This window comes from Falco punctatus (assembly GCF_963210335.1).
Source record: "Falco punctatus genome assembly, chromosome: Z".
Taxonomy (NCBI): domain Eukaryota; kingdom Metazoa; phylum Chordata; class Aves; order Falconiformes; family Falconidae; genus Falco; species Falco punctatus.
In genome coordinates this window covers 38,126,045-38,153,549 of record NC_137586.1, presented here as the reverse complement: position 1 = coordinate 38,153,549, position 27,505 = coordinate 38,126,045, and the positions used below count along the sequence as shown (strand labels likewise).

Here is a 27,505-nt window from a genome sequence, read left to right as displayed (position 1 = left end):
TAATTACAGGTTTTGGCGAAGTTATCTCTTGGATAAATTAAATTGGAACATAGGGACACAAGACAGGAAATGACTGTGTAGGTCATCCAGTATAGTTCTCTACTATCACAGGCACCATGTCCTATAAATACATTCAGTAATTTCTATTATAGAATGAATTAGAAATGTTTCCCCTCTATTTCTGCTGGGAGACCATTTCATAGCCATCACTATTCTACTGGTTAGACACTTTCTTCAAAGTTACAGCCAGGTTACATGAAAACTCATGTGCAGTTTTCAGCCCATTTGTTCCTGGGCTGAAATCTACTACAGCTTAAGTAACTTTTGTCCTTCCATTTTTGTTTCTGACATATTTATAGAACAGTCCCCTCTCAGACTTCATTTTGATGTGGTAAACAAGACACACTCATTAGTTGCTTAAAAACCAGGCTGTCCATCTCCTTGCTTGTCAGAGTGGTGCTTCTCTCCGCATCTTCTGGCCTGAATTCTTTTCCTGAATGTAGGTGATCATAATTACTAGTTTGACTAACATTTTCTTTCTTCCTGTGTCAAAATCACTTGACCACTTTGTTTCTCTGGCTCATCCTTAGAGCACTCTACTCATAACTTCCTTAACCCTTATGTTTCTCCAGCATAGCCCACATCATCTCCAGTGCAAACATTTCCATCCCCACCTCATTGTTACATTAACCTTAATTTTCTTTTTTTACTGATTTCTTGGAGGGCTCATCACACGTTTTACAGAAACCGGGCAGACTAGTTCTAATACAGTTCTCTGCATAAAAGAAGTTATCAGAGAAAACAACAGATTTACCTGCAATTCAAAAGTGGATGTTGCATTTTAACCTGTTCCATTAATGCTTATACCTCTTACTCTGTCTTTCAGAATATGTTCTACAGCCTTAACAGTAATGTTTTGTATATTCAGTTTCCGTCTGCTAGTCAGAATTTCCAAACCACAGTTCACGCCTGTAGTTCTTTCTGAAACAGTTTCTGTTGCCCAGCATTATTTTTCAAATGTGGATACCAGAATGGGGCATGGAAGTTGTAGCCTTCTCTATGCACACGTAATAGTGTTTCCCTATTCCCTGAACATGTTCATATTCACCCTGCTTACCAATCCAAGGAGCGGACTAAATTTTAGGGCAGCTTATTGCCGGTTGGTTGTCTTCCATGACCCTAAACACCCTTTCAAATTCACCGTTTTCCAAGAGTTTGCCCACCCTTCTGTATGTCTTACCAACAACCTTCATTTCTAGGTATTATTGCCTTGCATTTGGCTGATATACATATCTTAGGATGCATTAATGGCTTCACAGATGTGGTTTATACTTGATATGGTTTAGTTGTCTCCAAACAGATTGCCCAGCAGAAAGCAGGTTAGGTGACAACCTTACACATCATTACACTAATAATAATTCTTTGCTCTACCGTTTGCACATGGTTAGCAACTTTCAGTATTCAGACAAAGTAAAATTAGGGATCTTGCCTTCCAATAAATTAAATGCAGTTTAGGCTCATTTAGTGATTTAGTGATGGACTTGGCAGTCCTGGGTTAATGGTTGAACTTCATGATCTTAAAGGTGCTTTCCAGCCTAAATGTTTCTATTATTTTATGATCTCATGAACTTTGATGCTACGCACTTTATTTTCTTTTGGAAATACATAAACAAAGCTAACCTTCATATTTCTCTCCTTTGCTTTCTGTAAAAAGTGAGCTTTTTCACAGACAGTCAAAGTGTAGTAGAAAAAAAAAAATGCAGAAGAAGGAATAATATACCAGAAATGCTCTTACATTACATTAAATGGAATATACAAATCCTAAAAGGCAGGAAAATTTGGAATGAGAGTTACAGGAAAATATACCTCAAAATGTCCAGTTTCCTTACAATGTCACAAAGTGTACTGGAAACCAAAACTGTTTGGTTACCTCATCCCATCTCACACATATATGGAAACTGTTGTAACAAGCCAGAACAGCATTACTGCTTTTGGACTTGTCAAAAGTGGCCTCTAGTGTTGGGTGCTCAGCCTGAAACAGGTGATATATTTGAACATAAAAAAACGCACCATTCTTGTTGTGGTGTAAATCTTAATTTGGAAAGCTAGTACAGTAAAGCAGCTTTGACAAATCGGTCTCTTTCCATACACTAAAGTATGTACATTTCATAGAGCGCATTTTTGAAACATGAATCTGGTTACTTTGAATGGGAAAATCACGTATCTACTTTACTCATACCCTTGAACAACAGCAGAATCTATGTATTTCTGTGTGTCATGTGGGAAAAAATGTATTTCTGAAAGGCAAATTGCTGGAAGTTCAGCATCAAGAGTTTTCTGTGCATGGAATTTAACATAAGTTTAAGGCACAAAACAGTGAGGGCAGTGATTTTGCACGCAGCCTAAGTGTTTTGTTTCTTCCTAAACAAATGCTATGGGAGACAAACTGCACAAAGCAATTATTGCAGTCAGTCTGCAGAAGTAGAAGCAAAGCAGACTTATTTTCCTACTCATCTACTGACGAGCTACATTTGCAGAAAATTTGAGATTCTTTGTTGAACCCCAGAAGTTCAACAAATATCTCAAAACCTGAAGTTTTCTGTAAGGAAGAGTCAGATGTAAGTAGTGAACCAAAAACTGTGTGAATCTGGTGGCCATGGACTCCTCTCCAGTGTTTAATCAGATGGCAGTATAAAGGCAATGAGAACTTCCTGAACCTGCTGCGGGGGTTGGGGGGGGGAGAGGGTTGGGGGTTGTCCAACCCATACCCAGTCCTAACAGAGATACCTTTCTTGCATACTACCCATTTACTTTGGCTTTGCATGCAGAAGCAATTTCACCTATCATTAAATAAAGACTTCTTGTGCAACAGAAATTCTGGAAAACCCAGCCCTTGTTCTATCACGGGTGTTTACAATATGCAGCTTGGTTTATCCTGGTAAAATGTCAGCAACAATAACAATAGTAATGATAATATGCAGAGATAGCCTGAATCAGAACCGTGATTCATGCAGTGCTGTAGCTGGCTCAATTCTGTTTAGCTAAACGAGAAATTCATTCCAGTATTCCACAGGTTCAGATTTCAGGTTTCGGCCAACACTTCTTTTGGTTGCACTTTAAGCACTAATTATAGCTCTGTGGGGAATATCTTAGAGCTGTTTAAGCTGTTGTTCTAGTGAAGAGTAAAATAAAAAATACACCACATGCAAGGATGTATGTTGAAATGTTCCACTGATATATCCCAATCATTATTGTGTTAATGCATGGTTGCTTGTGTTATTCAATACGTTATTTTTTTGTGTGCATATTAAAATATTTTCATGTTTCAGTATTTTTAAGGTATCATACCCTATGAGCTAATAAATACATTTTTCCTTTTGTTGTGATTAATTATTTTGTCTTGCTTTTCCTTAATTAAGAAGTTTGTTCAGAAGTAGCTGAAAAGTTTTACTTTATTAGGAACAACTTGCCTTTTCAACAGTATAAGGTAATTGTTGCTTTTTGTAAGTAGTGACAGACTTTTATGTTGTATATATATTGTGTGTATGCCAGTTCCAGCACTAGGACATATTTTCTTTACTTCCTAGTTTTCCTAAGAGTAAGAACATGACTGCTGATATGAAAACACAGGACTCAATTTTTAGACATTCCCTCAAACATGCACCTTTATCTATGGACTGTTGGGCTTATCACTCATTCCTTCATAGGTGTCATAGATGCCCATTTTTAATGAGTGATGCAAAAATGTGATTTTTTCTGAGAGCATGGATACATCAACAGAATTAATGGCCTCAGAAACTTCTCCATTTGTTCATAAATTTTTGCTTTTAATACCCAAGGAGACTGTCTTAATAAAAAAATAATCTGTTTGGCCGTCTTCTGATAACACTTCAGAATTGCTGGCTTGGACTCCCAGCTTACAATTATCTGTTTTGGAGAGATGCCTACTTTCAAGTGAGAGTGTTGTGCAGTCTGCAGAAGACTCTTTAAAGAGTGGTGTGCCAGACTATTTCTCATTCCCAGATTAGAGGTTAAGTGCACTGGTAGAAACTCAGCAGGAACTGGGAGATGCTGCTTCTCAAAAGCAAAATGCTGCCAGTCAGCAGATTGGCAGCGGTGGCATCCAGATCCCAGGGAGCACAGAAATCAATGAAAGCTGGAAGCAAGGTGCTTCCTTTCACAGGTGCATCTCTCAGGATGCTGTGATCCTTGGTGCCTGGCCCTACAGTTGAGTTGTGCTACATGGAAAATCATGGCTGCATAGTATTTTTTTTAGGTTGCCAGAGTACTGACGTCTGTTCTGCACATTCAGTTATGAACATTTCCTGTATGAATTAGTTTTTAAGGAAGAGGGCATACCATGGGCTACATTTTCAGGCTTCCGCATCAGGGTCAATTTCACTTCCCAGCAGTAGTTTTGTTCTGGGAAACTTTACATAATTTAAGAACATTATTGAGGAGAACAGAGGAAGTTACATCTTTAGGCTCTAGGTGTGGATTGGTGTCCCTCCTTATCTCTCCATTTTATATTTTCATTTTGTTTTCTGCTCATGGGTGTGCAATTTCCAGCATACCATGCCAGATTACCTCTCCCTGGCTGCAGCCCCTGTACCTCTAATTACTCCAGGTCACTGGTTCAGTCCTCTGCATTTCCTGCTCCTTAACATTTTCTTCCCAGTCCCTGGTTAAATTTGATCCATTCTGTAGAGACAACTACTCACCCCAGAGGCAGGGAGGGTTATTGAGGCATTCAGTTCCTGGGCAGGAAAACATCAGGATTCACAGGTGGTATTAAGGCAGCTTGTCTTGTAAAGCAGAATGAATGTCTGGTCTAAACTTTGTAAAATACTATGAATAAATATTGCTCCACTGGCTTAAACTACACCTTGCAGATGGAAACCATTTTTATTAAATGGAAGTGTGCTGGAAGCAACTTGAGAGTATGTGGGGCTGCTGGTTGTCCTTAAATGAGTGTGTGAAGACCTCTGCCTTGTAATGGTTCCTGCCAGCACCACTAAGGCAGTTGTTTGTAAAGATGTCATTTATACATATACACAGACATACACAAACACACACACTTGGAGTGGGGGTTGTTCTTTTAATAGTGTTAGGAAATTCTGCAGATGTCATTACGAACATGTTCATACTGGCTCTGGTCCTTGGCAGACTAACCCTTCCGTGCTGTTGAATAGAAAAAAAAAAAAAAAAAAAAGGTGTGTGTGGGGGGGGTGGTGGTGGGGCTTTCATATCACTTACCCTGCTTGCAACTTCCTGACTAAGGAAAAAGAGGCGCTAGCAGGAAAAAAGTGGGAATGCCCCAAGATTCCTGTGCTATGCTTTTACGGGTGCAATTTCTGCCTGATGGCCCTTTTATCAATGACTTGAGTCTGTTTTATTCAAGGTCAGATGTCTGTTGAGCACACTGGCTTTGTCCAGAAAATATGCAATAAAATTGGACTGTGACTAGGTCAATAGCAAGTCTTAGTTGTCAGTGACAGACTTTTCCATAATGGAACACTTGATATATTTTTTTTAATTATCTGAAATATTATGCAATTCAAAAAAGTAGACAAAGCAAAAGAACATTTCATAATGGTCTGACATGTGCACTGACAAGCGCAAGTGCAGTTATGGACAACTTGCAGTTTGTGAGAGGGAGTCTGTAGCTATCAGTGCAAATGGAAGAGCAGAAACAATAGTGTGTCCAGAGGGAGAAGTAATGTCCTTTTAACGTCATGGGATAAGCACTGAGCATACTTTGCTGTGCCCCCATTCCACCCTGGTCTATACCTCTGTGATAGTTCACTAACTCTTAGTTTTGCTTAAGTTGTATCCATGTGGTTTATAAATGTACCTTTGCTTTTGAATAATAAATGACACATGGCTTCTTTGGCAGCTCAAGGCTTGTCTTTTCATCTTGACACCCTTGGGCATCTGGCAGATGACAGATGATAGATTTAGACAAACAGTAAAAGCTACAGAGAGCCTTGCATGTATGTTTTTCTTAACTATGTAGCACGGTCCAAATGTTATTTATGTATTTAAAGGAGACCAGTTGGGAATGGCATTCACATACAGTAGGACGGCTGATACTGTTGCTCTAATTACTTGTTTGGTGTAGTTACTAGCAAGTTTATAATTTCCTGAACATGACTGGGTCTATTGAATTAAAGCAGGGTGTTTGGAAACAGGGGGAAAGAGGAAATCAAATGGTAGTTTAACAATAAGCAGTAAATGTAAACCAGAACTTACTTACTTGACAGATTATTTTAGTCAGGTTGAATTTAGTTTGGGGATTTGCTTATTTTATTTTTTTTAACGCTGCCATTTGCTTTGCCAAATAGCTTCTAGGAACAAGATCTTTAGCGTGCTTTCTAGACTGAAGGTAATGCTGTTGTTTTCTGTGAAATGCTGAGTTGTTAAATGCGCAGTATTGCAATGTGTTAGAAGAATGGGTTTTCTTTCTTTGTGTGTATTAGAAAACACTCTTCACCATTAGTGTACATGGCACTTATTTTTTATTGCAGTAACAGAGATGCTAATACTTTGCATATTTGCAGGAGCCATTTGTTTTGAAGAAATATTTGTTATTATTTGTTTACAAAAAACTTAACATGGAAAGGTAAATTTGGATGCCAATGGCTGTTATTTTTTAAGCCCTGTCATTACTATAAAAATCTGAATTTTTGTTTATTATTTTAAATACTGCATTGCACACTGGCATGTATTCATCAGGACTACATTTTGTGCCCCAAAATGTATTCACATATCTGTTTCTGCAGCTTATTTTTCATTATTAGCACAGCAGCTTAAGTATGCATCTTAAGAAATATAGACACATTCTCTGTGCAGAGAAGTTAATAATTCAAGGGTTACTCCTGCAAAATGTACACGAAGTACAGTCCTACCCTGCTGTGAAGAGGTTTTCATTGCATGAGTGGGACAAATCATGTTATACTGCTGTTTGCAGACAAAGCCGGCTGATGATGACAGCAGAAAAATGACAGATGGACTGTTATTGATAGGATATTTTCCTATATGTGTATGGTTTTGAGAAATTTTTGTACAAAACTTTTTTTTTTTAAAGTGGAAGATAGACTTCTAGACAAAGTATTAAGATAGTTAGATTCCATTTTTCTCCTTCCTGTGGTTTGATTACCCTGAGTTCTCACTTCTTCTCTCTTGGTTGTATTGGTGGGTTACTGTGAATTTCTCATGGATTATTGATTTGGCCATATTTAGTTACATAATGCTGTGCTTTTGAGAAACGCATGTCAAGAACAAAACAGTAAAATTCTCCAGATAGCAGATACTTCTGAAAATTCATCAAAAAAAGGTTTTGATGGAATATTTTGTCATGTTCTGAAGGTAGAAGTGTGTCTGTATGATGTGCTTTTTTCTGTGTATTCTACCTGCCTATGCATATATTAACGTAATTGGGGTGGGAGTGGGGGAGGAGTGTGGGGAGGCATGTATGTGTGAGAAATTGGGTTTTAAGGGCCAGCAATCTGTACATGAAACGAAAACAAAACCAGTAAAAATCAAGCAGGAGCACATTAAAAAGTTCAGAACCAGCATATCTTTAGTAGTCCTCCATCCCATTCCCCACAACCATGCAGAGGGCCCTAATTTCTGACTCCCTGACCTGCTGGAATAATAAAATGGTGAATACACGTGAAATAATCTTTCCATTTACCCTTTCTTTTGTCTGTCTTGTCAGGTGTTTTCAGAATGGAGGGGTAAGAAGTAAAGATACACAAAAGGAGATGACTAGATCATAGAATGTAGAAGAAATGTTTTGTAAACTAGTTCCAGCCCATGAAGCTGCAAAATACATCCCACTGACTTTGGGAGGCTCTGGTCAGACCCTGCTATCTGAGATAAGCAGGCAGAACAAGAATGGACCCCCAAATGGGAAGGGGGTCCTCATTTGGCAAGAGTTCATAATGTAACACCTGTAACACCTCGTAGAAGTTGTCTTTAAAACAACAGAAAACGTTGCTATTTTGCATCTTTTTATTAGTGCAGTAGCTAAGATCAACTAAAGGAAGTGAAAGAAGTTGAAATAGTTACACTTCCCAGCTGTTAGACTGATCTTGTCTGGAGAATGTGGATTTCATAACACATTTAACTTGGCACCCTGAGATTTTTTTTTCTCTGCTTGAAATGTTTTTTTAATGAAAAGTTGCATTTTAGAGACATAACCTTACGTGAACACTAGCCAGGGGAATCTGATATTTAACTCATTTTGCTGGAGAGAAGAGTCTCTCCAGATAGTACACTTTTATTAAACTCACAGAATTAAATTAATCAGTGTTTGAGAACTCAAGCCTGGATTGTGAACTGTAAGGTTTTTTTGTCTTACATTAATGTAAGTTCAGCTATGCTCAGTGCAAAAAGTCCTGTTGAAACCCCTCTAAGCATCTGGATTAAATGAATCTTGGAATTGCTAATTGTTTAAGGTTGACCCGGTAGATATCCAACAGCTGTCTCTATGGTTTTTGTGGTACACTTTTGCACTCTGTATAGAAAAAAAAAAAAAACCACAAACTCCCCCATGGCCAAGCAATTAATGCATGCACAGAAAGCGGTGTTTATGCCTTATAACATTTATTTATCATGCACACGGTGAGCCTACCCAAAACTGAGATAGGTACTATGTAATGATTGGCAAGCAAATGAGTTATAAATGAGACTGCTAGCACAGTTGTAATTGAGAGGGATGCTCCATGCTTTGAGAGAATGTCATGTAAGAAAAGGTGACACAATTTAGCTGAATCAAAGACAAGTTTATTCTTTTGGTGAAACTTTCTGTCTGAACAGTAAAGTGTTTCCAGACAGTGAGTGCTGATAATTAATGCAGATCATACAGTTGTGTGAATGAATTTTATTCACTGGCACAAAATATGTAAGTATAAATAGGGAAAAGCCCTATTACCCATATATTGGTAATTCTTAATTCCCATATATCAGCAATACAGGTTACTGATCATCTTCACTTTTCATATCGATGCCTATTTAAGAGTACTAGCACCACCAAATATGTTTTGATTCATTTGGACATTATATAACTGGTGTAGTAAGAAAAAGTCAAGGTGAGGTTACCTATTTTAAGACCTCATTTAAAATTATGAATATGCCTAGGTAACTTGCCCCACTAGCGATATACTTAAAATATTATTCTGAACTAATGCTTTAGTGCTTCATTAGAATTGACTTAGAAGAATCTTTTATTTTTGGCTGTTTTTGTTTGCATATTGTGTTGTGCATTTAGCATTCATAATGGACTAGATGGGTTGGTCTAGATGACCTGAGGTCCCTTCCCACATCAGGTATTCTGTGATTCTGTGATTTTCAGTGTCTGTGAAACAAGGGTGCACTGGTTCACTGTATATAAAGCTACCCATACAACACCTAGTGCCAGCAGGCAACCCAAGAAGAAACAGCTTAGAGCACCCTAACAGATGAAAGGTGTCATGTATTACAAAGGATTTTATTTTCAAGTAAGGTATTTCTTTTCCTTTTCCAACCCAGTATGGTGTTTAGTGTTTCCTCTGAGTCCTCAACACTTCTTTCTTGGTACGGCTGGATAGCATTAGGTGCAGAGCAACAAACAGAAACTGTAAAAAATATTGTTTCTAAAGCTGTATTCATACCACTCATTTTCTGAATTTTTCTGATGTCTGATTCTGAACTCTGCTAAATCCTGTTTTCATTTCAGATTCTTCTCAGTGAGATAGTTTCTTTCAGTGTCTTTCTCTCATAAGATGTCTTTTCTTGGGGAAATAACTTTTTGTTAAGCAGGTGAGGGGGGGGGGAAAGAATTACTAGTCAAATCTTTTGTGCTGTTTCCAAACAGGGACGAAGAGGCTTAGGTTCAGTCTTCGTTTGGGCTTCTGGAAATGGTGGAAGAAGTCGCGATCACTGCTCCTGTGATGGCTACACCAATAGCATCTACACTATCTCCATAAGCAGCACAGCTGAAAGTGGGAAGAAGCCGTGGTATCTGGAAGAATGTGCATCCACACTAGCTACAACGTACAGCAGTGGGGAATCCTATGACAGGAAAATAGTACGGTTTTTAAATTTCTTTTTTATGTATATGTGTTTTTAATAGTGACTTTAAAGGGGGAGGAGAAAGTTGGCTCATTTATACTAATTAATGGACTGCTTTAGAAAAATAGCATATGTAGACAAGTTCATTTAGCCCCAGTGTGTTACTCAGTTGGAGTCACCATACTGCTCTTTGAAACCAGCATGGGTGTCTCTGAACGTTGCAGCCTAATGCAGTGCAGGTATACCCAATTCATAGCAGGCTTTTCCACTCACCTAGTTGCTGCCAGCTCTGAGTGATGCTTTCAAAGATCCTATTACCACAGCCACCAGAACAGATTTCGTTCATTACCAATATCTTGTAGCCCATCACAAGGCCTGGGAACATAGCTTCCTCAGTAGTTTTCATATATTACACACATTATATTAGCAGTTTTCTTATGTACCTCTCTATTTTCTCAGATTTATTTTGGTCCAGCATCATGCTCTTTTATATTCAGTGATGATCAGTTTTCACTCGTATTGCTGCCTATTCTGGCTAGCTGATATATTGTAAGCAAGATCAAGCTCATTGCTCGATGTTCATCATCTCTGTATTGTTCCCCATCTCATTCCATGTCGATTTTCCATTACGTTCTCATCTTTGCTGGAAACCAACAATTATTTTTTTTAATTCTGTTTAATAATCTATTGATACCATTAGTATTTGTACATTGTATGTGCTTTTTCAGATTGAGTGCATTCAATATACTTTCCCAACACTTGATCACTATACTACTCCTTTTAACCTTTTAAACCCTTGTACTAGGATTAATCAGGTTTATTAATATTTTTCTCTTCCCTGTTTATTTATTCTAGTGTATAACTTATACAAATCTTAATTTATTCCTGATAAGAAAACTCAGGGACCTTGTTGGGTTTTTTTCCACCAGATATTTTCTTAAGCATCTGTCTAACATCTACCTTCTTTCTGGTCCTTAACACATACCTCTTTTAGTGTCAGTGAGGAGTTAAATATCCTTTGAGCAATGTTTTTTTAATACTGTCTGCCTTGTCTTTCAGGATTCTGGGATGCTGGCCATCCCTTCTTGGATTCTTCCTTATTTTCAGATGATCTAATTTTGTTTTAAACTTGTTCTGAGGTACTTCTTCGTTCCAGTAATTTTTCTGTTCTTAACTCGCTTCTCTCCACTGAAACCTTATCTCTCTTCCTGACATGTTTCTTGTTCTCCCTGATAAATAATAATAAAGAAAAGAAATTACTCCATCTCCTAGCAGTCCTAACTTATGTGATTAAATTCCCTCTACTGTCCTTTAAAAGACCTTCAGTAACTTCATGTTTAGGTGAGACTGATACAATATAAGGTGGGCAGAGGTGATTGCAGTTCCCTAGCCTGACCTTTTGCTTAGCCAAGTCTGCAGGACTTCCCTGAGTCCTTCAAATCCAGCAGTGAGGTCAATTCAACAATAATTTTTATAAATACAGTCGACCTTGCTTCCAAAGTTTCCAGTGATAGAGAATCCACTTAAATTTAGGGCAAGTGGTTTTGATTACTCATTGCCATTGAAAAATTCTCATTTGCTATCTAAGCTCCTCTAGCTTCAATTTTTAGGCATTTGGTTGTGTCACAGGGTTTATTGCTAGTATGAAGAGCACTCTAGTTGTCTAATGTCTTTCTGTCTACCCATGTAGCCTGATCAATTAATCCCATTTGATAAATGAAGGTAAGCTTCTAGCATCATTCTGTATAATACATGTTTTCTTATAAACCCTCTCCCATTTAATGAGCTTTGGGCATCCCAACTGGATGCACCAGTAAGGTAGTAGCAGTATCAGTGCCAAATGCACAGGAAAATGTGACTGTGAGTGCCAGCTCAGTTCCCCTTTCTTTATACATTAAGCCTTATTGACATTTGTTAGCTTCACTGTCATGTAATGTGTTCAACATTGTGTGATGCCCAAGCTGCTTTCAGAGCTGCTGCTTCTCTTTGGCAGAGTTGGTGGTCCAAGGACAGATAGGACGGTAGTTGTGGTCTCATTATTGCACTGGTTACCACTGGCTGTACCAGTTTAGTACTCAGTTCAGACCAGCCCTCACCATTGATTTCTCCAAAGTTTCTCCAAATGTAACATTCATCAGAAGGTGCTGATGTTTTCTTCCAGGTCTTTGATAAAAGCTTTAGATCATTATAAGGCCAAGAACAAAATTGTAGAAGGTCTCATTAGAAACAAGGCTCATTTCTTATACATGCTATAAGAAAATATATATAATTTCTTTGCCTCTAATATATATCTGATTTCTTACATATGCTTACATTTTGAGACCCTGTAATTAGCGCAGTTTCAATCTACATTTTTAATCTCTTAGATTGGTAGGTTTTTTTAATGTGCAGTATCACATTATCTGTCTTGTAGAATCTTGACTGTACTACTTTCAGCCAACCTGGTGGCCAGAAAAAAATACTGCAGCACTTTGGCAAGCTCTCTTTTTTAGCAGCTTATATTATCCATCATTAAATATACTAGTAGTTAATTAATTTTTTAATAATTAGTTTAAATCCTGTATCAGCTGTTTTACACTACGTAAAAACTTGGCATATAGATTAAATTATTAGGACAATACTGCTTACTCTCAAAATATTGACACTGTGTGGGTTTTCTTTCGATCTTCTGGAAATTCTCCAATGTTCAAAGACTTGCTAAAATCAACAGTACGGTCTAACATGTTCCCTCTACAGCTCTTGTAAAAGTCTTTGGTGCTTCCAAATTTTCTGATTTAAACTTGCTGTTTAAAATAGCTATAAATAGGAAGATGATTTATCATCTTTGTATGCTCTGAAAACTTAATTTTCTTTTTTTTCCAAAAAGGAACATTCGATGATATAGACATTTACTATACACTGCTATTAACTATTCTATTATTTCTGGACAATTAAAACAATATTGTTTTGGGAGTTATTTTGCTTCTGATATATTTGAAAATAAAACATCTTTGTACTTCTGGTCTTGTAGACTTCACCATTTGACCTATGTCTTTCCTTACCCCTCTACGCACATTCTGTGTTCTAATTTTTATTCATTGCTGTCCACTTTGTCTTTTATTCACTTATATTTGTTTATTTATTAGTTTTGGCACCTGTCAATACTTGTTTTGTTGACCAGTATACCCTTGCTTATTTTTAAAAATCTAGTAAAATACCTGTATTTTTCTCAGTCCTTATTTGTAGTTTTCTACTTAGTGGATTTAATCTGATTTTGTAATAGCTGTAGTTTTCTAATAGTTGTAGTTTTCTAAATTATTGTCTTCCATGCTTTTCAACTAGCACGGTCTTCCTGCTTTTACAGAATTACTATTTCAATAAAAGACCAGGGTTATTTCTGACATCAATTGCCTATGACTTACTCTAATATCAAAAACACCTGGAGGTGATCTCACCTTTATTGGTAAAGACTTTATGAAAAACAAGAATAGATAACTCTTTTAGTTTACTAAAGTGTAATACTTATCACTTGTAGAGTTAATGCACTGTGCTAATACTTGCAGTTTTATATTTTATTGTAAGATTTTTGAAAGGCATAGTTTATGAATGAATGTGCATTATCCCATAATTAGGGAAAGAATGAAGAGAGTTTACTTAAACATTATTGAAAAGTTTTAAAGATATGTATTTTTAATGTGAAGTCTCCATTAGAGATCTCACACAGGCAATCAGAGGTAAGTAAAAATAACTTGTAATTGAAGTCAATCAATTCTGTAAGCACTGATTGCTTTTACTAACCAGATCCTCCATTCTTTTGGGAGCAATCCAGTTACATGTGCCAATTTTAGATTATTTCTACAGAGTGCGTCATTTTGCACAGTGAATGGTAAAAGCATAAGTATACTGAGGAGCCATAAGAATTAACCCAAGTTTTTGTTTACCAGAACTTAGTTTACCCTTGACTACTTGTGTGCAAAGCAACTTGGATGTTGCGTGTATACCGTAAGATTCACTGATCTCACATACTTGGATATCAGACCATAAATATTCCCCCTGAGAACTTTTCCCTTTTTTTTTGATATATTATCAATTAACTTCTGAAATACACAACCTGCCTGGGGGTGTTTTACTACTTGTACTTGGCATTTAAAGCCAGGCAAGCCTTTTCCCCCTCCACACACCTTCAGAGACAAAGCAGAACAGTGTACACTAGATGTAGTCAATAGTTTTCTGTTTGTGTCATGTGTAAACCAGTTATCCCCATAAGAGATAACAACTACATGCTTCTGTTATGCTACAGCTCAGTGAGAAATGACATGAAATTGTGAAGCCAGCTTTTCAGACAGTATTAAGCAGTCCTTTCAACATGCAAACACATGGAAACAGGGAAATTGCTCTCACCTGTGTGACTGTCTTGCTCATAGCCTGATTTTGAGAGCAAAAATGATAGTGTTCTCTTCTCCAACTTGTCTGCTAGAACCAGTCCTCCTAAAGACCTGTCAAACTTCATTTACCTTGGAAAGAATTCTTGTTTGAAAAAAGAACTGAAGACAGAACTGAAAATTCTGAGGACAAAGTCTTTCAACTGTTATAAATCACTAAAACTAGAATACAGAAGATATGTATTTGTTTTCATTGTTGTCCCACACATACTTTTTGTTTAGACTGCTGCTATGTTTAAGTGAGAGATTGTCTTCATATCTTTCCCCAAAAAGCTTAGAGCTTACAGTAAGTTTAAAGAGAAAAATAATAAAAGAATAGGAAGATTATTATTAAATTTAGACTCTCCAAATCCTATTATGCATATAAATTTTTATGCAGTATACAAATCAGATATGAAGGGCTCAACTTCATGCAATAACATGAAAAGAGTAACAAAACTTAATCGAGGCATATAGTGATTTGGTTTGTTGGAGTCAAACTCCTGTATTCAAAATAGGAAACAAAAATGCTACTGCAGTAAATCAGGAAAAGGTGACCTGGCATGGGATTTACATTCAAAATCAAATGAACTCATTCTTATATTTTTTTCTTATTTTTCATGTAACTTGTAACAAACTCCAATATTGTGTTGTTGTACATAAATACTAATCCATGGTTAAGGGACAGTGAATGGTTACAACTTTATAATATGATGTTCTGCAGTTACTTCATACTTTTCCTTGCTTTCTTTAGTTTCTTCTTGCTGCTTCTTTTCTGTTTTTCTATCCAATATGTGCAGAATGTATTACAAGGTAGATGAAGAAACAGTAACCACGTTAGGCACTCATTGTGTGGAATAAAAATTCTTATAAAAATGTTTTGGTTTCAATATGGACTAACAGAAGCACCCACAGTTTTATAACTACACAATAGATACTTTTTTCTCTTTTCATTACTGTGTGGTTTTGTGATTGCTTGCTACAAATATAGGATGTAACATAATTTTAGAAGGCTTTTGAGTCTGCAGGTTTTTTTCAGTATTGTACAATGATAGTTTAAGAATATAATTTCATCTAAAAACTCTGTTTTCCATACAGAGCTTTTTTTACTGACTTTGAACTAAAGTAAATGGAAGCAAATTCTGGCCTGAAATAATTTGAGCTAACAATTATAGTTAACCACACACTGATGTTACTTTCTTGCATGACTTCCTTGTTGCTCAGGGAAGGTTCTTCAAGTGTGCTTGAATTTATGCTGTACCAAATTTTATTGCAGTAACTGTTAGCCCATTATGGACCAAGTTTCCGACCTTGGATATATTAACATGCCCAAAGCGTACAAACATTTCACAGATACAGCTGGATGTACACCTTTTACACAGACTCTTAGGGAAAAGAACTAGAATTACTTGTAGTAATTAAAGAGCAGCTGCACAGTGCTGGCATATGTATAAGCATAGAAACTCACGCTGTGGAACGAAGGCAAATCAGCAGTAGGTAAAAAGTATAAAAAAAAGATGTACTTTATAGATGTTATCTCTCATAACACAGTGAGTGTAGAAGTGTTGGCTAGTAATACACAGTTGCCAAGGTAATTTTTCCTGCTATTCTCTTCTCTATTTTGAATACTATAGAACAATGCTGGAAGATAGCTTCCCCACTCCAGACCATGCAGCTAGGGTAGGTTAAGCAACACCTAGTATAATTATCTATATAGGCCTTTCATTTATCAAACATGTTGTGGAAATGCATCCTATTTCCTTTTAATTCCTTTTTCAAATTATTTCTTAAAGCACTAAGGAATTTACATATGAAAGTCCCTCACATATAATTTATAAACCTATTATATTACTTAGCTTCTGAAAATAACTTCTCTAGGTACTGTTCCACCTGTTTCTTTGTTTCCTAAAAAATGCCAATTCATCTGCTGAGTTTCTTTCTTATCTAAGGTATAGTTCTGCCTTGCTGACTAGCTTCTACTCTAAGCAGAACTTAAAAACAACAACAACAACCAAAAAAACCCAAAACCAAACCAAACCAAAAAAACCACCACCCATCTCCTGCCAGTTCTTCAAACTTGCCCTTGAGAAACTCTTTCAGAGTATCAAGATACACACAACATGGTACCTTCAATTTGGGATAGATAGAGATACACAAAGGATGTGAGAAGGAACAACAGGTTTTTGTTAAACGCTTGACGCTTTTAGGGACACAGGTTCGTAGAAATCAACATATCCTGAAGAACTGTAACAGAAGATAAAAAAATGGTTCCATCAGTTCAGAAAGCTCATGTCATTAAATATGAAATAGTAATAAATGCAGATGCTTGGGAGAAGAGTGAGCATATTCTCTGCTAAGGGAAATCCTGGAAAGGACATTTTTACCTTGGTCATTAACCTCCCAATAGGTAAAACTATGGAAAGAGTGATAATGCAGCCTAATAATGAGTGTGCAGAAATGGCATCTCCTTAATTCTTTAGAGCAAGTTGCTTCCATAAAACTACTACAGCATGTGTAGAGTTTTTTCTTAATGAATGTGTGGATGCCCTGAAAGCTGTTGGACTTCTGCATATAGCAGGTATTACAGTGGGTTGTGGTGATTTGTATCATTTTTGTCTGCCTTTCATCAGGGTGTCTGTCCTAGGTTGCTAATTTCATGTTCAGGCCAGTACTAGAAACATTGTCTTCAGTGAAATCTAGTTGATTCAAAGGATTTAGATGCTAATAGAACTCGTGGCCCTAGAAATATTGCATGGACTTCCCTTGGGCAGTCTGATCAGCATTTTCAGAGATCAGCAGTTTTTGCAAAGGCATTTGAAGCATATAAATGTTTTGTACTCAACATAAGATTCAAAAATTTCTCCTCCCCACCCTATTGATCAGAATGACAGCTAATATACGCTCATGTCGGCTTCATGGTGCTGTCATATACCACATCCCTTTATTGCAATTAATGATGTTGCCCTCGTGTGGTTCAGGAATTTGGGGCACCATTTTTCTTCTTGAAACTAGCTCGCCTGTTGGTGGTCCTATACACTTTTTTTCTCAGGGTGGACACAACACTTCTCTGACAGTGAATCCACAGCGCAGAAAAACAAGCCTCAGATCTTGGAGGTAATTTACACCTAAACCTCTCAGGTCCTGTCAGTGACTTTACTTTGAAATCGCTCAAATGGGATTTCCACTTAGAAGGCTTTCCCTACACATTTTCTGCTGTAATATTTGCTGAGTAAAAGAGAAAGATAAGGGTCCTTAGTTCAAACAGCTGCTACAACATCCGCTTAGAACTTGAGACAACATTGCCAGATAAAGAGGCATCATGGTTTATTGTGGTTGGTATCTGTAGCTGCAGTACAGTAAAAACACTCTGGAAGCATGTTCTTCCCGAGGAGAAACACAGCACCATGCAGTGTGCTTTTCACTGTATTGAGGGAGGCTGTCTCTTAAAGAAAAGCTGCTACAAGGGCACTTCTCACTACCTGAGCTCCTGTAGGCTTTGCTGCACTTTGGTCCTCTGAGGAAAGTGCCTGCTGCAGCATTTTTTTGCAAGGGACAAGCTACCAGACTACAAAAGAGACATGTGTTAGTCCCTTATTCTGCCCTCTCTTTTTCCTGGCCTCCTTCCACTCCTCACCACAGCACTGACCAGTGTTTTTTTTTCCAAATGGCATACCTGAAGCTTGTATGTCTCTATTTGGGTACATGTCATCATGTAGTCTTTGGACATATTAATCCCACCTGCAAAATCACTACTTGCATTTGCACATATGAGTAATATAGTATTAGCTGTTCCTGCTGCAGTTCCATCTCTTAATATTGGCAAGGGCATTTATGGAGATTGCATGCATAAATATTTTTCCAACATTAATATTTCATTGTCTAAATTAATACACAGACATAAGGAGAGAACACATACAGAAATTATATGAACATTTTAGTTATGGGGTTCAATTTTTAGCTGATGACAGATAAAAGAAAATATTTAAGAAGGTGTGTATTTATGGAGGATATTAAATAATAGGGGGGGAAAAGGTTCTTTCTAGACTTCATTATGCAAGAGATCTGGCCTTTGGGAAATTCATTAATTTAAGGGTATGACATTATAATTTATTAAATCCGTCTCTTTCAACTTCTAGAAGCTTCTACTTTGTTTTACTTGCTCACTGCTTGCTTTCAACAACCATTTCCTGCATGCTGTTAGCTCCTTCTCTATTAGAAGTGTCTTGTGTTAGCTTGCGTACACTTACATGTCATGACAACTGTCAGCAGCCATGTACAAATTAATGTAATTTGTATACTGGCTAATGCAAATGTGTGAAACCTAAACCTCCTACATGCAATTACTTGTATTCTGGCCAGATGGGATGCGGCTGTTTTTTCAGATCATATTTTGCTTATCTTCCAGTTTCAAAGCTAGACAGGCATTTTTACATGCCCTGTGCTTTTTCATGATTTTTTGATCCTCTGATCCTGTCTTTCTCCCATCTTTGTACATATCTGTGTTGCAAATGAAGTATAATACCAGTGATTTAGAGAAAATGTAGGCACAATAATTTTGTATACTTCAGTAAGAAGCTGTGTAATCAACTTCTCTGCCCCTCAGGCAGATATTTTATGTCTCATAGAGACAGAATCTCAGGGATCAGCTGAAATGCTGAGAATAAGATTTGGTGTCACAGGTCATTCACTCTGCCACCTTCAAGGAGGTTTCTGTGCTGTAGACTGCTGTCTGCTAGCAATTTTTCTCAAGTCCATGTGGGTTTTGCTTGACCTTCCATGATGTAGTAGTGACTTTCTTCCTCTACTGCCTTGCTCTTGCTGGCAACCACTTCTTCAGGAAGAAGAGTGTAGGTTAGAAGCGCTTTAGATTAACATTGCCTGAAAGAAGCAGAATTTAGAATAAACACATTTTTGTATGTCATTTACTGTCTTACAGAAAGAATTGGCCTAAAATTCATTATGAGATAGGATCATCCTAACACCAAGTAGAAGACAGTGTCTCTAGTTGGTATTGCACACTACGGTTTATATGTCCATTTAGATTACATGTAAAAATATGTGGCAGCATATAATTAAGCAATACATAACAATTTAAAGCTGCAAATAACTAATCGGCTGGTGATGTCTGGGCCATACTTGTGATTACATCAGGATTTTCCAATGAATTGTTGCTTAATTTCATGTGAATTATTGCATAAGGCATGAAGGAAGGATTAAATATGGTACTTAGCATGACCCCAACTGTTTTCTGTTCTGTCACATACTTCCAGTGTGACTTCAGGCAACCTAATTAACCCCTTTATACCTCTTTTATAGTCTTTAAAATGGGCATAACCAGTCTGTATAGAGGGAGCACTGTAAGATTTAGTAAAGCACTGTTTGTAAAGCACTTTGAGATTCTTGGGTGGAAAGTGCTCTATAAATGCAAATAGAAGGGCAGAGTTCTAACTGTGCAGTTTTAAAACCCTCTGCATGTTTTTCTAATTTACGAGGCTTTTTGTTGGTCATGCCATGCAATAAACAGAGGCTAGCATGTTTTCAGTGCAGTACAGAGAACACTTCTCCAAGTTCACAAGTAACTTCAAGCTCAGAACATCTATCATCATGTATTCAGACACCTCTTTTTTTCCTCTCCTTGCAATGAAAGAAGGAAATATCCTCCACGTACATGCAACTCATTCAAGCAAATGAAACCTGTTCTGATTTCTGAAGCTGTGTTCTAAATTTCACACATTGAATTTCTTCCAGATCACCACAGACCTGAGGCAGCGTTGCACAGACAGCCATACTGGAACCTCAGCCTCTGCACCTATGGCTGCAGGCATCATTGCACTGGCACTGGAAGCAAAGTAAGATCTGAGTTATACTCTGGGGGAAAAAAAAAATAAAATAAACATAATGAAAGATCTTTCTCAGTCATCCAGCACCTTTATCCAGGGATCTCAAAGTGCTTTGGAAACTTGTAGTAGTTCACAGTGTCTTCCCAGGCAGGAAAGATCTGTGTGCTTATTTCACATGCAAGAAAGCTGAGACTGTGGAAATGACAACAGAGTACTCAGTGTTGAAATAACTTGAAATGGTATTGAACATAGGTAGCTTCCACTAAATGATGTGTGGCATCCTCACAATGTCTTACAGTACCCTCACAGTGCTGCCCAGTTCTGCTGTACTCTGCAGGCTACTGTAGGTCACCTTCTTGCATTCATCAGGCTTTTCTTAGCAGTACCCATTCTTGAATGCTGAAGAAAGTTTTAGAATGGTGTTAGGTTACCATGAACAGAAATTAATGTAGTATGAAAAGTGAATGTTTTCAACTTCTGCATGCTGACACAAACCTGTTTTATCTAATGGGTTAAGTTCCTCAGCTGTAAAAACCATGGATAGTGTAGGTCCATAGTCCTTTTACCTTTAGCTCAGAAAAGTTTCCGTCTTACAAGCATCTTCTCAACTGCAGGATTTTGTTCTTTGTGTCTAATATATATCTTTAATGTGCTTCATGGAACAGCAGAAATACTGAAGATTTATCAGGTACTTCTGTTTCAAAACCTTTTGCATTACTTTGTGCTGTGTTGGATAATATTTGCAGGTCTAAGGTAGAATGATCCACCCCAAATCCTGCTTGAAATCAAATGTTTCTAAGTGCTGGGAGATTGATTCCATTAAATTCTAAAGAAAAACATTTTCCTTTGGGGACAGACACTTCCTTTGAAGGAAGTAAAAAATTTACACACAATAGTAATTTCAAATTGTATGTAGCTCACAGTTGTAGACTACTTTCTGTTTCATATTGCTTTTTTGAAGAAACCATGGGCCAATATTCAACACAGAATACGTTTTTGCTGTTGAGTTATAGTCATGAGAATTAAGTTAGGAATTGAAAAACTGACATAGTCTGAAGTAGTGCGGCACTTGTATCGTTATAATTAGATTTTCTTACCGCAGTCAATAGAAACAAAGATATTTTGAAAACTTAAGATAATGCTATTGTTTTAAAAAAAACTTTTCATTCTAAACAATTTGCACATGCACATATGTGTGCATGTGCGTAAATTTCATTCTGCTGAAATATTTTGTAATTATTTCTTAATGAGCAGATTGCTTGTGATTTATTGTTTGTATTTTATATGATATTTTGTGTGCATTTTCTAGCAAACTATTGTAATTGAAAGTTTCAAAGAGTTATAGCACACAATACCTACAACCGAAATATTGTTGTGACATCTTAAAACACACTGAGAAGCTTACACTTTATAACCTTTTTTCTCTGTGAACTTTGGTGACTGTACCAATGGGAAATCCATGTTAGTGCCTATGGACTAGTCTGGGTGGGATTTTTTTCTCAATTTAATAGTTGCTAGCATAGAACAAAAACAAGACTGTATTAAAGCTTCATATACAGTGATGAAGACAAAATGTGCCAGTGTCTATAAAGATCCTGGTCAGTTTTTTCTATATGTAGTACTCTGTTGCATGGTGCTAACAAGAGATTCAGGGCAAAAATGTATTGGTTTTGCCTCCTTTCAGATTCTATTCAGTTTCAGTATATGGAGGGTTCTTACTTATTTCCAAGTATTAGCCTGCATATTTAAGTAGATCCAAAGGAGTTATATTCATAATATCATAAATGTGGGTTTAATTATTTGTATTCCATCCACTAACTTTTCTGTGTGTACTTAAAACCAATTTTCTGAACACAGCCATGAAATAAAGAAGGGGGAAAAAAAGGGGAAAAAAGGAGAAAAAAGGAAACTAAGGAGAGGAATATTTCCAGGTTTGCCATGCTGTTTTTTTCCATAAATTAATCCAGTCCTAGCACTGGAGAAACCTTTGGTCTTGTGAAATTAAAGATTATGAAGTAAAGCCTTTAATATTACAGGGAGATCATATGATAATATATTCCATTTTAATGTCTGGGATTTGTTTGTACAAAATTGATTCAGATTATTTTAAGCAGTTTCTGAATAGAAATCCTTATTTATTGATCTGACTCGAAAATTCAGGTTGCAGTTTTCACCTGTGATACCTTCAAATTTAGCTAATCCAAAATAAATGATGCTAGGAATTAAACTATGCAAAATGAAGTTCTGAAGTCTTTTTAAGTATTTTCTCCAATACTTTTAAAATATATGGCATGTAAAGGACACATGATATTGCGGCTTAGTGTAAAGGCTTACTGGAACTACTCTGCATTCAGAGTATGCATTTACATAGATTCTTCCTTAGATTCTATATTAGTGCCTGTGCTACTAGCACTAGTGCTTATATGAGATTTTTTAAGACTAGTTGGAAAAGTGTTTTGCAAGGTTAATTATGCTGTTTGTAAGCAAGATGCTTAAAAATTAGAGTACTTAGTCCTGAACACTTTTTGAATGTCTGTAATAATGTATAGTTTCAGCAAATTATACCATGGAAGGGTTTTAAGCCTATGAGATGGGTTTTCCCCAATAGCCAAGTTCTACTCCCAGGAGACATCAGGAGATGAACAGAGCGCTAGTCTGGCCTGGATGTAAGTTAGAACAGCCAAAAGGTCTTTGCTCCATTGTTTGACTCTCTGTTGTATTAGGGAATGCTAGTGTGTGAGTTAGAAATCTTTCCATTAATCTTTGTTGGGTTGGGGTTTTTTTTGAGTAGTTTTAAAATAATGCTCTAAACGGTGAAGTATTTGAAAAACATAAACATAAGTAAATGCTTAATTTAGAACGACGTTTCTCTTGAGCTTTAACCACGTGCACCATCTAATGCAATTTCAGTTATTATACTGAGATTGACTTGGAAGTACTCTCTTGAATCCAGGTTGCCCAGTGTTTCCTGTTTGCAGTTACATGTAACTTTGCCAAAGAATAATCGTTCAATCTGAAATTTTCCATGTAACTTGCTTTAAAAAGGTTTTAAGAAAATTCCGTCCAGACATTTCTTAAACTGAGTCTAGGTTAAAAAAAAAAAAAACAAAAACCAAAAAACAAAAACCAAAAAACAAAAACTTTGACTGTGATAATTTCTAACTTTTCATTGAGTTTTACTGTGTCTGTTCTTTGGAGCAGCAGCTAGAAATAGAACAAGTGGATAGCTGTTGTTCTGCTGCCAGGGCAATGCCTTTTACTTTTATAAGCTTTTCAAAAATCTCAGTTGGCATGTGCTCAGTTGAGTGTTTTAAGAGTTTGGCAGCACTATCCCCTGTAGTTTCTTGGTTCTCCAAGTGTTCCCCAGCCTCAGCTTTTAGAGGCTGCTTAGGGTTGTCTCTGAAGTTGCTCTTAGGAGTGCTGCTGGCTGTTCACCTGGACAGCAGGGAGCCCATCTGCTTTTCATTGCCTGTGTTCTTACAGCAAGGGGGAAACAAGGAACATGGAAGAGGAGCAGGTTCACTGGTTTGCAGTCTCCCTACAGTCATTCTTTTCTTTCTTTTGAGGCTGCTTGCACCTCAGTGTCATAGCTCAACTATATTAGAAGTGATTAGTATCATTGGACTCGGCAGATGGGTCAAATCTGGGTTATCGTGGGTACCCTGCTAATGGTAACTGCCTGCATTAACCTAAGATAATGTAAGGCTTCCCCACATACAAAGTCACAGCTGGTTCTAAAACTGGCAACTGAAATAAGGCTTTTGTTGCTGTTGCTTTCATGCTGTCCCTCAGCAGGCTGTGCAGACTGTATTTTGGGTGGTCCCATTTCATACTTCCTCTGGAACGGGCACAATAAAAGATGTGATTTGGCTAGCCCTCTCTCAAGGGATTTCTCCTCAGAAAATCGTCCTTACGAGCCTGAAGTTGGGCCATTGACTGGAGTGGGTTTGGCACTTAGGATTTTCTGTCTCTGGGAATAACACAATACTCTGTAGACTCTGGAATCTGCCACCACTGTGTGCACTGCAGGCTTGACACAGGTGCACCAGAACACTGTTGGTTGTATATGGCTGCTAATCCTGCTGTGCATCTGAAGGAATATATCTGTCATGTCATATCACAACTTGTCTGTACTCTGTCCTAAAAAACAGTATGAAGATAATCCAACAGATGGTTGTAGCCAGTGCAAAAGCCTTCAAACACTGACTCACGAAAGGAATAGGTTACATTGCAGATACTATGGAGATGCTGCATGACTATAAACTGAATGACATAAAGTAGAGCCAGATGTAAACTGATAAAAGATGATGTTGTACAGGCAAAGGCTTTTACCTTGAAAAGACGTTCAGAAATCTATAGCTTTAAATGGACAATTCTGATATTTTAGAAATTGTGAACTTAAGAGGTTTAAGAATAGTATGTTTAAAATAAGAATGAAGTACTGGAGTTACTTATTGACTGTTGAAATGGACAGATCCAGTGTGTCTTTCCACAGGGAAACAGCAAATATCAGGACACTTCGGAATGTAATTGGTTTAAATTATGTGTTCTTAATGAGAATTAGGCAGCAATTTGTTTTCAGATGTGTACCACTACTTGTCTTTGTCTGGTACATAAATTAAACTATTAATGGGAAAGGGGGGGGGGGGGGGGGGGGGGCGGGAAATGGCAATTTGTGTAAAAGGCTACTGACAGCAATTTGATCTCAGAGAGATATTTCCCAAAAATTTCATTAACTGCACATCTCTTTAGACAGAGGTCTATTGTATATGCCATTAACATTACTAATAACTAACCTTTGACTTATTTTGAGCTGCCATTATTTTTTTTAAGAGGTTTTCATCTTTAGTCAGACTTGGGTTTCTTTCAAAGAGATCTGATTGGGTATATCTGAATGCAAATCAGAAATTAGCAGGAAAAATGGCAAATTTCTGACAATCAATGTGGAACCCAGGAAAGAAGTGTGAGCAAAGAAGGAACCAAGAGCTAACTGTGAAGTAACCAAATGCTTTTGTTTGATAACTAGTTGAATAAACAGTGCTTTACCAGGTCAGAAAATAAAGGCTACTGGAGCAGAAACATGTTTACAGGGAAATATCTACATGCTGATCAGCCAAGCATATAATATTCTTTACTATTCTAGCAGGTAGTTAACAGGATTATTGCAAAGTGTATGACAATTAGAACCTATAGGAGTGTCAGACATGACAAAACCCCATTTTGTATATCCATATGTGTGCATGACTGGACTGTTAAACACTCAGGTCCATTTTTGTATATTCTTACTTTCAGGAATGCAATGGTTATGGTGTAGACCAGACACATAAGCACAAGATAAGCACAAGAGTTAGAGACTGTCATAGTATCTCATCCCTCTCAATATTCTGTGGTGCAACAGACATCTTCATACTGACTCTATGTGATCTGGGAAAGAAGAATGTCTCCCATTAACATAGCTAGTATTCCTGTCCATGGGGCTATATACTGGAGTCATTAGGACAGGTAGCTCATGGCACAATTTGGCTGATTTGTAAGTGATGGGAATGTGTGAATAAACCATGTAACTATGTTTTATGGTTTTTTTATAAATTTATCATAAAGCCCTTAAGGGTGGCATTATACAGAAATTAGTGAAATTATCTCCTACTGCTCTGCAAGATGTCTAGGGCATGGAGACTCTTTTATATAGCAATTATTATCCATGTCTGTTCTCTTATAGCCAAGATTTCCAAAGAAGATTATTTGATACTTCCAAATTGAATGGTGATCCTCTTCTTAATCCACTCTGTGATATTGTGCTTTTCCTTCATTCTTTGGAGAAAAGTTTATTGTATTCTTCCACCAATTTTCATCAGACTTCTATCTTGGCAAGAAATATATTTTCAGATAGGCCACCTTTGTCACATTCAAATTGCTTGATATGAAGAGAATGTAGCAATCATTATTCATGTTGCTAACCATATAATTTTGCTGAAAAAAACCCAAACTCAAAGTTTCACCCTGTTTGTTTATTGCATCGAGTGATATTTTTGCTAATTGTGTCTCTTGAACCAATTATTTGTTCTGAACAGTTGTTTTTGGCACAGTGTCATTATGAGAAAGGATAAAGCCTGAATACTTTACTATTTCCAGGATTAGCCCAGTTGTCACTAGGGAGACTACTTGTGGAATGAAGAAATCAAATTCGGCCAAAAATGATCATCTGCTATTTTTAAGCAGCCTGCTTAAACATAGAGTTAAATCTCAAATGAATATTAATGTGTAATATAATTTAACATATTTGTTCTATTTCATTTTTTCTCATTTACCTTGTTTCATAAACATTTTGAGAAGCCTGAAAAAAAAGGCCTGGACCTTAGAGTATGACTATTGGTTAAGGACACAATATTAATTATTTTTTGGCTGCTGTATAAACACTTTTGTATGCAGTTGTTCTCACTTCTGCTTATTCTGGTTTGATTTGAGTATTGTCTGGTATGTATTATCCCAAGGCAATTTTGGATGAGACATTGAAAAAAAATTTTCTGGAAGAAAATTGCCCATTTTTTTAAATCAATCCATTATCAAACAGAGTTAGTACTGTTCTTGTTAGTGCATTTGCTCATTTTGAGATGTTTAGCCATTAATTCTTCTGAGATTAATCAAGTGGTCAATCAATTAACATCAGTGACATCTTGTCTGGATCTGGGGCCCACATGGCTAGCAAACAACTGTTTACTCATTTAGGATCCAATTTTTACCTCTTTCACAAATATTTGACCAATTCTGTGATTTTTCCAGATCCTTTAAAATTGGCTGCTAGAGTATCTTGCTCATAAATAAATAAATATTCCTCTTTCTTCTCCATATGAACTGCTAATTTGACATCATTCCAGTTTCTTTTTTGGTTTTTTTTTTGGGGGGGGGGTGTTTTAGGGTTTTGTTTGGTTGATGGTTGTTGTTGGTTTTGTTAAAGTTTCTGAAAAAAATTATGGGCAAAGAATTGCAGACCTATTTTGTTTCAAATGAGGTGTCTAACATAGACAGAAAATTTCAGTGGGGCAATCATTCAATTCTTAGTATAGTGAAGGTTCTAGAGAAGGCTACATAAATTGGTTTGAATATTGTTCTTAAGCTGCTAAATCTCTTAGATACAAATATGCCCAAACTGCCATTCCTTGAGAAGAAAACATGAAAAAACCTTATGAATTATAGAGCAAGCAAGCAGAT

The 27,505-nt window shown here is 36.9% G+C and overlaps 1 protein-coding gene across 2 annotated transcripts in view; it reads left to right on the top strand.

The window, feature by feature from the left end:
• The window catches only part of PCSK5 (proprotein convertase subtilisin/kexin type 5), a 197,585-nt gene that overhangs the window by 109,193 nt on the left and 60,887 nt on the right, over nt 1–27,505 (top strand). For both annotated transcript variants that reach the window (XM_080372918.1, XM_080372917.1), the window contains exons 8-9: nt 9,860–10,072; nt 20,205–20,305. In XM_080372918.1, coding sequence (XP_080229044.1) covers nt 9,860–10,072; nt 20,205–20,305 — 314 coding nt within the window. The remainder of the gene's footprint in view (nt 1–9,859; nt 10,073–20,204; nt 20,306–27,505) is intronic.